At 44.1% G+C, this 12,888-nt stretch overlaps 1 protein-coding gene across 2 annotated transcripts in view; it reads right to left on the bottom strand.

The window, feature by feature from the left end:
• Nucleotides 1-12,888, bottom strand: part of NLN (neurolysin) — a 58,652-nt gene that overhangs the window by 39,971 nt on the left and 5,793 nt on the right. The window contains exons 1-2 of one of the 2 annotated variants that reach the window (XM_066613428.1): nucleotides 12,746-12,853; nucleotides 2,863-3,119 (exon numbers count right to left, since the gene is read on the bottom strand). In XM_066613428.1, coding sequence (XP_066469525.1) covers nucleotides 2,863-3,119; nucleotides 12,746-12,786 — 298 coding nt within the window. In that variant the 5' untranslated portion in view covers nucleotides 12,787-12,853. Of the gene's footprint in view, nucleotides 1-2,862; nucleotides 3,120-12,745; nucleotides 12,854-12,888 lie in introns of those variants that run through there. The other variant, XM_066613429.1, reaches the window with a different exon arrangement.

Here is a 12,888-nt window from a genome sequence, read left to right as displayed (position 1 = left end):
AGAGTCGGTGCATAAGCACTGATGAGAGTGATAGGTCCTGCTGATGACTGGAGCTGCAGGGACAAAATTCTTTCACTTCCCACAGTAGGTGGGATGATGGATTTCAGCAGGGTATTTCTGACCGCAAAGCCAACGCCATGTTCCCTGGTTTCGTTTGGTGGTTTTCCCTGCCAGAAAAATGAGAAATTTCTCTCCTTGACAGATCCGGAATCTGGCAGCCTAGTCTCTTGAAGGGCGACGATGTCCATCTGCAGTCTGCTCAGCTCCATGTCGATGACAGCTGTTTTGCGTGCGTCGTCTATTTCTTGCAGGTCATCAGAGAAGCCAGGTGTCATTGTCCTAACGTTCCAGGTGCCCAGCTTTAGGGCAGTAGTTTTCTGTTTTCTGTTGCATGGTGCAGAGTTGTCGATCCGCTTGTCGGTTTTCACCCTAAACCCCACGCACCCCATGAGGTTAACGGACCGTGGCGAGGCAACACCTTACTGGCTGGGGACTGCCCAGCTTAAGGCGGGCGGTAGCTGCCCAATGAGATGCAATGATCTCTCCCACCGTCGGAAGCAGCCCCTGGCGTCATGCTCTACGCCAATCGAGCAAAGACTTATAACCGGTAAACTGCTGCTTCCCGTGTTGTGCCGACGCCGTATGGCGAAGTTGGAGTGTCCTCTCCAGTGCGCGAAGCCTGGGTAAAGAAGGTATGGAGGATAGGCTGTTACCCATGCAGCAAATCCCCCCTCTCCACGTCGCATTACACGTCTCACGTCCCATGCAGCAAATCCCCCTCTCCACGTCGCATTACAAATCCCCCCTCTCCACGTCTCCACATTACAGTAACTGTAATGTTACTGTTTCATAAACTGTATTTTCTCTGAAATTGCTTCTCTTCCTTTCCCTGACTTAGAGCTGCTCCACCAGGGGAAGGGTGAACAAGTAATCTGTAAACCCAGAATCATGTTTGGTCTGAGGGTCACTTAGACCCAAACACACACACAGTTTAAACAAACCATAGTTTGCAACTGTGTCCAAACTTGGACATTTGTTCTGAACCAGGAACAGAAGCTTTCAGTCCATTTCCCTCATGTGAAAAGAGGCTCACAAATGTAACGAATCACACTATGATTTGTTGCTACATCTGAACCCTATGTGCACACATACAGAGGCAACATTAATACAAACTTGCATCTTTCTGAGACTCTACCAAGACTCTACCCAGAAATGTGAATGCATTTCCAAATTGGTCTCTGAACACAAGAAATGGAAGTAAGATTCCTAGGATGCCAAGATGTGTATCAATAAGAAAACAGTATTTCTACCCTGATGTGTGAAAGCTCAAAATATTCCATTGACACTATACCCAGTGGTTCACAATGTGTTCACTGTGACACCCTGGTGTGTCATGGAAAGCAACAGGGGTGCCATGGCATTCTCTCGTTGCTTTACAAACCACTTCTTGTTAGTGTTGCATGATCCTAATAGGAAGCTGGTTGGAAGACTACAAATAATGTGTTGCTAACAATATTTGGTTCACAAATCTTCCCCATCGCACAAATGATGCATCTGTCTCTGTATCTTGCTGCCTCCTGTGCTGCCTGTTTCCTGGTAGCATTGCATTAATTGCAGCACTCCTATCTCCTTATTAGCCTAACATGGGTTGGAGGGCTGCAATCAATGCAATGTTAACATAAAGTGGGCAGCACAGGAGACAGCAACAGGAGGGCTACAAACAAAGATAAAGTCATTTGTATAATGGGGAGAAATTTCTTTCTTTCCCTATGCTTTCTGATAAGCATGGGAGGTTCAGACTCCATTTTCCATCATGCTGTGCCATGGGAGAGTTTTGTAAATATTGTGGGCACTCCATACCTGCGGATTTGGATCCCATGGATATCCTCATCTGCAGGTTCCAAACTCACAAATGGACCCACTAAAGACCTCCCAGATGTGAGACCGGAACCTCATTCTGTAAGCATCCGGAAGGCTTGCTGAGGTCCAGAGTGGTTGCACAATACTGCATGTGGGCTCTTCAGGCCTCAGAAAGCCACCCAGAGAAGTTTAAAGGCAACTTTCAGCAAAAATTGGAAGTTGTCATTAAACTCCTCCAGGCAGCATTCTGAGGCCCGCAGAGGCTCAGAACAGTTCCAGTTGCATTCAAAGCCCCTGTGGGTTGGAGCCCACAGATTCCATTATCCACGGTTTACGTATCCAGAGGGTCTGGGAACAGATACCCCATGAATACTAAGGGCTCACCTGTATCTACAAATAGACACCCATAAGAATGAGTTATCTGAGTTGTGTAAACACTACCTGTCTCTGAAGTGCACTGCCCATTTTTAGCTCCCTTGCTCAGGTCTGGGGAGCTGGAGCCAACAACCAGTAGTCAAGAGCAATGGGTCAAAATAGTTTGGGAACCACTGCTGTAAGCAAACATTGCCTAAAGTTCTTCATTTCCAAACTTCAACATATCTGGCCACCTGTGAAAAGTTCTTCTCACTGTTGCTGGTCAGGAATTGCAGAAATTAGGACTACATTTTAGAAGGAAAGAAAGGGATCTGCGTTCTCCTAAAAAGCCTAACCAGGGGAAAGAGAAACCATCTTTCCTTTACAAACAGGTTGGGGAAGAAAAATAGGAAGAGCTTTTCTCCCTCAGGATGAAGCAATTTTGCTTCATTTGCATGTGTGCACACAGGCTGTTTGTCTTTGCATCAAGCTCCTGCGCTATTTGGGCATCAAGACACAGTTGGCTCTCTTCATGCGCCAACTTCATCCATTCATTCTCTCTCACACACACAAATTTTTAACATTTCTGAATTCATATTTTCCCTTTTCATGAACACAGAGATCAATATTAGACCATGTCATGCTTACCGGAATACTCCACTTCTACATCTGCTAGAACCTGTACAGTGTTCTCATAAGTGACCTTTTCCAAATCAAGCATCCCAACTCTGTCATATATTTGCTTTGTTTTCCTGATAAGTTCTTCAGTCCTTGTCCTAATCTGGTCCGGCAGCAGGTCCCATTTCAAAAGGTTTCGATCTGCTGCTGTATAGGAAGAGGCCTTGAGAAGTGTAGTAATCTCAGTTCCCAATGTCATTCTGAGAAAAATCCTTGGGCCACCAGCTCTAGAATTAAAAATGGAAAAAAGCTGTAAGATAAGAATTTAAGGAGCAAAAGGTGACATGACAGGTGACCAAAGGTGAGAGCGGAGGTGAAGGAAGAGAGATGAATAAAACTAGATAACTGTGATAAGTGGAATTTTGCAAATCTTAAAAATTTTGACATGCAACACAGTAGACGGTAATAAATAAAGGGAAATAAGGATGAGGGAAAACACAGAGGACCACTATGAATGGAAGTCAGGATGGATGTCCTCAAGGGCAATGGTAGTATCTAAAAAAATGTTCTTAGTAGTACAAGGAGAAAAGATTCTTAAAGGGGAAAACTGCTTCACATGTACCCTGCAGGTAGAATTTTTGGCTTTTTTCCACAATATTCATATCCCCAAATATCATATTGTATTCCAAGTTTCAGTACACTTGCTGCACATTTTTTCTGTTAATATTTTTCAATTTTCTCCACATGTAAGGGCTGAGCAAGCACAAAAATTCTCACAAAGTTGCATTCAGTATCACATTGGATCCTTCAGAATATGCACAGCATATGAGAGGGGGGAAAAAAATCTAACCATAGACTTCAACTAGATCTCTTTATAGCAACTATAATTTATAGCAAATTCCTGGGATTTGGTCATTGCAAAAACCTGATAATTCAAAGTGAAGCTGAAATTAATAACGGGAGATCTTCAGATCCTGGGAACTTGACTACAGAATGTCAGAAAGAGTACAAACCATTCATTCAAAAGTCAAAACAAATAACTTGTCTCTTCAACAAAGCAGTCCCCTGATAAAAAAAGGGAAGTGAAGATAAATTTAGCCATGTGCAAGAAGATACACAGGCCAATTTAATGGTTTTTTTTCCTGGTATTTTTGATTTTTATGCATTGCCAGAGCAGTAAATTAGACAGAAGACAGACATTCCCTCCCAGGGAAAGGTTTATAGTTCAGTGGTACAGCATATACTTTCTATACTGAAGGTTCCAGTCCTTGGCAAATCCAGAAGGGGCATTTCCCAGTCCTGTCTTGAAATGCTGGAGAAGTCTTGTCTGTATAGGCCAGGGGTCTCCAAACCCCAGCCCAGGGGCCAGATGCAGCCCGCAGCAAGCCTCTGGTCTGCTCAACTGAATGTGGTCAGAGCTGTGCTCCAGTTGCGACAGGACGGTTTTCCGAGGGCTAGGAAGGCCATGTACCTCCCCTCAGAATGCCTTCCAAAGCCCTAAAAGCATCGCTTCCTGGTTTTCCTGAAAAACCGGAAGTGATGCTTTTGGGCTGTTTGAAGGCCTTGGGCTCTTTGAGGCTTTCTAACATATTTAAATTTTATCTTTAAATTTTTTTTATTTTTCCAGCCCTTGACACCATGCCAGATGTTTTATGTGGCCCTCTGGACTAAAAGTTTAGAGAATCCTGGTACAGGCAATAGTTAAGATATGAACCAATAAAGTTACTTGGATAAGGTAGCATCATATGATCACTGTGGCACTGGAAATTCCACCACTACCATGGGCAGGAGGTCTGGTCTAGAGGGTAGAGCCCCCATTTGCCTGAAGATAACATCCGCAGGTCGCCAGTTCGATGAATGGTGAGATCTTGAAGCAGCTGACAAGCCGAGCCAAGTTATTCCACCTGCTCTTCAGTGTGAGCGAAGAAGCATCTTGGCTGCCCTCCATGTGAGAGATGAAGGAGCTGCTTGTCAGCTTGCATGGGAGGAAACTGGAGGCCAGAATGTGATACCAGATCAGAAAGATCCATCTGAAATGTTGTGGCTCTTGACAGACAGAACCTTTCAATTGTAAAAATCCCTACAGGGATTTAGAACAGCCTGCCTTTGTAAACCGCCTTGAATAAAGTCTGAGGAGAAATCTGACGACCAAAAAAGGCAGTATATAAATACCTTATTATTATTATTATTACCATACGTGGAGACTAATCAGCCGCTGAACAGTACAAAAGGGTTCGAATACGCACATGGCTGGTCGGACAAAGGAAGTCAAAGTGGTTAAATTCCCCATATTCTGGAAATCCTTTATAAAGTCTGTAAGTTAACCTAGTCCAGTCTCCAGCACGTACTGTACTTGAAACACAAAGGTTCCTTCCAAGGTAGAGACCATTAAAAAAGCAAAGCAACATGGTGGACTTTATAATCTCAAGAGAAAAATTTAGAGTTTTTCTTAAGGTTTTTCTTAAGTTTAAAATCAACTGAAGCCAAACTGGAAGCATTACCTACTCTGAGGACTGAAATGCCCTTCAAAGCTACAACTCCACTGTCTGGTGGTAAATACGTCCTTCTCCCCAGTACGTCAGAGATAGGATCACAGTGTGATCCTTTCAATTAAAATTAAAAGACTAATATGATGGACAACTATTTTTGTAATCACATAGCATTAGATATGCAATAGCTGCACTGAGTTCCTCCCTCTGTGCCCTACAATTTTGAAAAGACCTGCAGTCTTCCTATTGGTTGGAAGTAAGGACTATCCAGCCTGGCAATGAACCACTCACTTATCCATAGAGTCAGAGGAGTGAAATGGAATGAGACACAACAGGAAATATAACAGTCCCCTAATGAGAACCAAGTTTGAGGGGGGAGTTATGGTACCCCAAGGCAATGCTTGTATCAAAAAAGGAAGAAACAAGCCTAATGTAATTATAGCCTTTTTTAAAATTGAAGCCTTGGGCATCTTTCCCAACAGAAAAGCTGTACAGGACAAAACAAAATAGAAAACCTATATCTTAAAATTGTGGGCAAAACTCTTTTGGCAAGACTGGGTGCAACACATTAGCAGCTTGGATCAGTTCCTAGACAAGGAGGACAATTTTAGATTAGTCACAGAATTACAGATGCAATTTAATCTGCATGACACAGCCCAACAGCAGTACATACAACTCAAACACCTTCTAATGTGTGCTTTGAACTGCCCCATTCCTATGCTTACATAGTTTCAGATTTATCTCCCAGCCAGACTCTAGTTGACAGAATTGACTATTAAAAATCTGCGAAATATCATCTCTGTTAAATTTTGATACAAGCGGCTAATAGACACAGCAAAAACAGATACTGTACATCTTAGAGGTAAGCAGAATACTGAGTTGAAGAATCAGATCCTACCAAACCAGTCGCATGGTGTTTTGTAAAACGTTCTGTAAACTGTAAAAAGCTCTTCAGTGAATTTAAAACTTCACCTTATCTAGCAAAAACTATTATTCTGAGGCTACTGGACTCTCTGTAGATTATATGAAAAGTAACCGTCTCCCTCTCCACTCTATTGGCAGTGGCTGGTCAACTGGGACTCTTACACAACTGTCCAATTGTAGCCCCTCTGTGGAATGAGGCAGTGTCCATTAATTTTGCATCAGCGATAGCTCAACCATTCAAAAACGTCCTATTGTCATACACTGGTGCACTCTGAAAGTTCTCTCAAAGCTGGGAAATTTGAATTCCCCAGCTCTCTTGATGAGGCCAAATGCCTAACTTTACAATCTTGGAAGGACACGTATCAATTTCAGTCTACTAACGGATAGAAGACTTGTACCCTTTACAACATCTGAAAGTACTTTGTACAATAACTGTTAAGAAGGTTGGGTTCAGAAATGATCACTCCCCTGGTCTTGTTAAAGAATACAAATCAAGCCAGTGAGTCTACAACAAAAATCTTCTCAAAACACTCTTCCCCTATTTAGATACTAAACACAAAATTTGGGAACAAAAAGCTTTATTAAGCAATCCAATTCACACAGATCGAGAGCTTTATACTCAAACAAGGTGAGTAACCTATTTTTGCCCAGCCCACTGGTGTACACATTTGGTCCCTGTTGCGTTTTTGCGACGTTGGGCAGAAATGGCTTAACAGAAAAAGGGTTTGCTTACAGCATAAAACCATGTTTAATTCTGATCTGACCTCTTTCTAATGTAGACTTCTTTCCAGAAGAACAGGAGGTTAACCTCAGCAGGCAGAGACGGACAACAACTAACACTCAAAAGTCCTTTCTTACAGCCTACCCAGGCTAGAAGAATATCTTCCCTTAGAGGGGAGCAAACGGTCCTTTCTAGGTCATGTCATAACTCAGTCCCCAAGAGGAGCCCCACCAACCATGCTCCCAAGATCCCAAGATCCCACTTCTTGTGACACAAGAAACCAATATGAAGACCTTTATATCAGCATATGGAAAACAACTCTAGTCATATACATAACAGTATTATTAACAGTATTTATATACCGCTTTTCAACTAAAAGTTCACAAAGCGGTTTACAGAGAAAAATCAAATAATTAAACGGCTCCCTGTCCCCTAAAGGGCTCACAATCTAAAAACATAATAACCGCCCACACTGATTCCCCTGTGGCAATTTAGGGCCTAATGCTATCCCAACCTTCTAGCACTGATGCAGCAACAATGCAGCCCCTGAGGTAAGTGAACAAATATTCCCTTACCTTGAGGAGGCCTCTGACTGCCCCCAATGCCGAATGCAGTGTGTGCCTGTTGGCATAGCTACATAAGCACTGGAAGTTTGGATAGGATTTGGCCCTTCTTTTTTCCCCTGTTTGAATTAACTATCCACCCCCTTTTCTTTTTCTTCCTTCCCTTTAGCTGTCTATATTACTGAATGTTCTTTCTTGCTTTGTATCTTGGTTCCTGAATTACATTGGGAATTTATATTTGAATAGCTGATGTATGTGTTATACTGTTAATTTACATGTTTTATGTATTCTTAATTGCTAATTAACATGTATGTGCGCAAGTACATGTATGTTTGTGAGGAAACAATTATTTTGCTGCTCTCATTTGCCACTTTCCTCTTCTACCTTAAGCAGACTTATCTGAGAACATTTAACTTTAGAATTCAACTTACTTTTTTGGCAATAGCTGTTAGAGACAAGAGTAACTGCTCATATGGACTGGTAATAGAGTCAACATTGAAGATGCTAACAGTATCATCTGGACATGAATAAAACTACATTAAGAACATAAGAACAGCCCCACTGGATCAGGCCATAGGCCCATCTAGTCCAGCTTCCTCTATCTCACAGCGGCCCACCAAATGCCCCAGGGAGCACACCAGATAACAAGAGACCTCATCCTGGTGCCCTCCCCTACATCTGGCATTCTGACTTAACCAATTTCTAAAATCAGGAGGTTGCGCATACACATCATGGCTTGTAGCCCATAATGGATTTTTCCTCCAGAAACTTGTCCAATCCCCTTTTAAAGGCGTCTAGGCTAGACGCCAGCACCACATCCTGTGGCAAGGAGTTCCACAGACCGACCACACGCTGAGTAAAGAAATATTTTCTTTTGTCTGTCCTAACCCGCCCAACACTCAATTTTAGTGGATGTCCCCGGTTCTGGTATTATGTGAGAGTGTAAAGAGCATCTCCCTATCCACTCTGTCCATTCCCTGCATAATTTTGTATGTCTCAATCACGCCCCCCCTCAAGCGTCTCTTTTCTAGGCTGAAAAGGCCCAAACGCCGTAGCCTTTCCTCATAAGGAAGGTGCCCCAGCCCCGTAATCATCTTAGTCGCTCTCTTTTGCACCTTTTCCATTTCCACTATGTCCTTTTTGAGAGGAGGCGACCAGAACTGGACACAATACTCCAGGTGTGGCCTTACCATAGATTTGTACAACGGCATTATAATACTAGCCGTTTTGTTCTCAATACCCTTCCTAATGATCCCAAGCATAGAATTGGCCTTCTTCACTGCCGCTGCACATTGGGTCGACACTTTCATCGACCGGTCCACCACCACCCCAAGATCTCTCTCCTGATCTGTCACAGACAGCTCAGAACCCATCAGCCTATATGTGAAGTTTTGATTTTTTGCCCCAATGTGCATAACTTTACACTTACTGACATTGAAGCGCATCTGCCATTTTGCTGCCCATTCTGCCAGTCTGGAGAGATCCTTCTGGAGCTCCTCACAATCACTTCTGGTCTTTACCACTAGGAAAAGTTTGGTGTCGTCTGCAAACTTAGCCACTTCACTGCTCAACCCTGTCTCCAGGTCATTTATGAAGAGGTTGAAAAGCACCGGTCCCAGGACAGATCCTTGGGGCACACCGCTTTTCACCTCTCTCCATTGTGAAAATTGCCCATTGACACCCACTCTCTGCTTCCTGGCCTCCAACCAGTTCTCAATCCACAAGAGGACCTGTCCTCTAATTCCCTGATTGTGGAGTTTTTTCAGTAGCCTTTGGTGAGGGACCGTGTCAAACGCCTTCTGAAAGTCCAGATATATAATGTCCACAGGTTCTCCCGCATCCACATGCCTGTTGACCTTTTCAAAGAATTCTATAAGGTTCGTGAGGCAAGACTTACCCTTACAGAAGCCATGCTGACTCTCCCTCAGCAAGGCCTGTTCGTCTATGTGTTTTGAGATCCTATCTTTGATGAGGCATTTCACCATCTTACCCGGTATGGATGTTAGGCTGACCGGCCTATAGTTTCCCGGGTCCCCCCTCTTTCCCTTTTTAAAAATAGGCGTGACATTTGCTATCCTCCAATCTTCTGGCACCATGGCCGTTTTGAGGGACAAGTTGCATACCTTAGTCAAGAGATCTGCAACTTCATTCTTCAATTCCTTAATAACCCTTGGGTGGATGCCATCAGGGCCTGGTGACTTATTGATCTTTAATTTATCAATGAGGTCTGAAACATCTTCTCTTTTAACCTCTATCTGACTTAACTCCTCGGTCAGGAGGGGCCGTTCGGGCAGCGGTATGTGCTCGAGGTCTTCTGCCGTGAAGACAGATGCAAAGAACTCATTTAATTTCTCTGCCATCTCTAAGTCTCCTTTTATCTCCCCTTTCCCTTCCTCACCATCCAGAGGGCCAACCGCTTCTCTGGCGGGTTTCCTGCTTCTAACATATTTGAAGAAGCTTTTATTATTCCCCTTAATGTTGCTGGCCATGCGTTCCTCATAGTCTCGCTTGGCCTCCCATATCACCTTCTTACATTTCTTTTGCCACAGTTTATGTTCCTTTTTATTCTCCTCATTAGGGCAAGACTTCCATTTATGGAAGGAAGCTTCCTTGCCCTTCACAGCCTCTCTAACTTGGCTGGTTAGCCATGCGGACACCCTCCTGGATTTGGTGGAACCCTTCTTTCTTTGTGGTATACACGTCTGTTGGGCCTCTATTACTGTTGTTTTAAGCAGCCTCCATGCACTCTGGAGAGATTGGATTCTTTTTACCCTCCCTTTCAACCTCCTTCTAACCAGCCTTCTCATTTGAGGGAAGTCCGCCCGTCGGAAGTCAAGGGTTTTTGTTAGAGATTTGCCTGGTATTCTTCCCCCAACGTGCACGTCAAAACGGATCGCAGCATGATCACTGTTCCCCAATGGCTCAGTAACGTTTACATCTCTAACCAGGTCCTGCATACCGCACAATATTAAATCCAGAGTCACCTGTCCTCTGGTGGGCTCCGTGACTAGCTGATCTAAGCCACAGTCATTTAGCACGTCAAGAAATCCGGTTTCCTTATCGTGACCAGAACACAAATTGACCCAGTCAATATGAGGATAATTGAAGTCCCCCATGATTACAACCCTGTCCCTCCTTGTCACCTCCCTGAGCTGCTTCCTCATTTCAAGGTCCCCATCAGATTTCTGGTCTGGAGGACGATAGCACGCCCCCAGTACTACATCGCTGCACAAGCCTGGTAATTTAACCCACAGAGATTCTACGGTGGAGTCAGACCCACCTTCAATCTCTACTTTGCTGGATTCTATCCCTTCCTTAACATAAAGGAACATAAAACATAAAAACATAAACTTATACCTCTTGTGGAAATAAGGTTTTAATTAAGTGTCAAACTCAAGGGGCCTTCTGAGTAGGTTGCCTTGCAAGATGCCTCTACTAGTAACTGATATACAGTACAAGATACATATCATGCAGCAACTTACAGTGCAATCCTAAACATGTACTTGCATGTGCTAGGTAAAGTTAGGTGCATACAAGCCCATTGAAGTTAAAAGGTTTAAGGTAACTCATTTCACATAGGAACAGACTGTTGGTGCAAAATGATGTTTCAGACCTATTCTTCAGAGAGGTACTCATGTAGTTAAATGGCTTCTAAAAACAACAAGAATCCTAGTACCAAGGAAAAAGTTAGAGGCTAGAAGACTGAAACGCTGAAAGATGCACGTACAGTACACCAACACACATGAAACAGACCGGGGTCCTTAAACTTTTTACAATTACAGACACCCCCAATGGACTGCCCAATATGTCTCCATACACCCTTCAAAATCATCATTACTAAAGGGTTTGGAGACCAGCAGTTAAGAATCCCTACTTTAGACAATCCCTGCCCTTACTACTACAGGCAACGTATAGCAAATATGATTACAACTACAGTACTTCAGCTAGTAAATAAATCATGTTAAAACACAGGGCCCTCCAGTGTATATGAAATACCTCAGAAGTTACTGAAAACACAGAAAGCCATCCCAGATCCACTTCAAGAAATCAATTACAACCAGCACCCAACCAGTGCTTTTATCTATATATTAATTTTAGCATTGGATCATTCTATCCCTTCTCTGGATTTAGACTGTATCCAAAAATTGGGCTGCTGTATAATCATGGTCATTCTAATGCTGCAATCTAATACATTTGGAAATATCCTGCAATCGAAGCATACTTCTAACAGTCTAACACTGCACTCTCAGGTATGTTTGTACCAGAAGCATGTCCCATTGCATTCAGTGTCCAATGCAATGTACTCCAGAAGTAATCCTGCATCCAATTGTAAACCTGTACAGGATCTGGCCAAAGGCACAAGTGGCCTTCTGAGACACATGCATAAGATGAGTCCCTTAAAAGTGAATTAAGAAATGAAGGATGATAAGAATCATTTGTACACCAATGCCCACCCCCCTGAAAAACAGATGTTCATTGGAGGCAACACTCATGTCACAATTAGTCAGGTTTCTAAGAACATGTCTTCCTGCAAATTCAATAGTTCAGTGATTTTCAACCTTTTCCGTCTCACTGCACACTGACAAGACACTCAAATTGTCAAGGCACACCATCTGGTTTTTGGCACTTGCCAAGGCACACCATGCTGTTGGTGGGGGCTCATATCTCCCAATGGCTCTCTGAATAAATGATCTGCCCCCTAACTCCCATGGCACACCTGCAGACCATTCACAGCATGCCAGGGTGCCACGGTACAGTGGTTGAAAATGGCTGTAGCAAGAGTTTCTCTCACACCCTGTGCACCACTGAAGCCTGGGGGGGAGGGGAACTGAAGCATTCTAGGAAATAAAATTACTCATCTATTCTATTGGAGTGAAGCTGGGCAGGGTGCGCAGTCCCAAAACCTCATGGGTGGGCCTGGGTGTCTTTGAAAGGGAGGAGATTCCCTCCTGAGCAGAGAAGGGAGGAATTAACAGCAGTGGGAGAAAGAGGACAGCATTTTAAGCAGCTGCAATGCAAGAAGCAGGCAGTGCCCACCACGCCCCCCTCCCTGTGAGGAAGGGCCTGGCCTCGGACCCTGAAAACAAGGCACTGCAGTGTGCCCCGAAGAAAGCAGCCCAACGCCCCCAACTGCAGCCAGAGGGGGGGAACCTGCGTGCCTCCCCCTCCTGCCTCACTCTTCCTGTAGGGGAGGGAGCCTTTCTTACTCATAGTACCTGCTGAAGCTCCGGCCCGCCGAGGCGCCCAGGGACAGCATGGAGGGAGCCAGGGGCGGCCAAGGAGAGCAGCCTCGCTCAGCTGCCGGAGCGCACGCACAGCTCTCCCCTCCCTCGCCCCCCACGTGCCACCTGCAGCCGCT

The sequence above is a fragment of the Tiliqua scincoides genome, chromosome 2 (assembly GCF_035046505.1).
Source record: "Tiliqua scincoides isolate rTilSci1 chromosome 2, rTilSci1.hap2, whole genome shotgun sequence".
In the NCBI taxonomy this organism is placed as follows: Eukaryota; Metazoa; Chordata; class Lepidosauria; order Squamata; family Scincidae; genus Tiliqua; species Tiliqua scincoides.
This window is presented reverse-complemented; position numbering and strand designations above follow the sequence as displayed.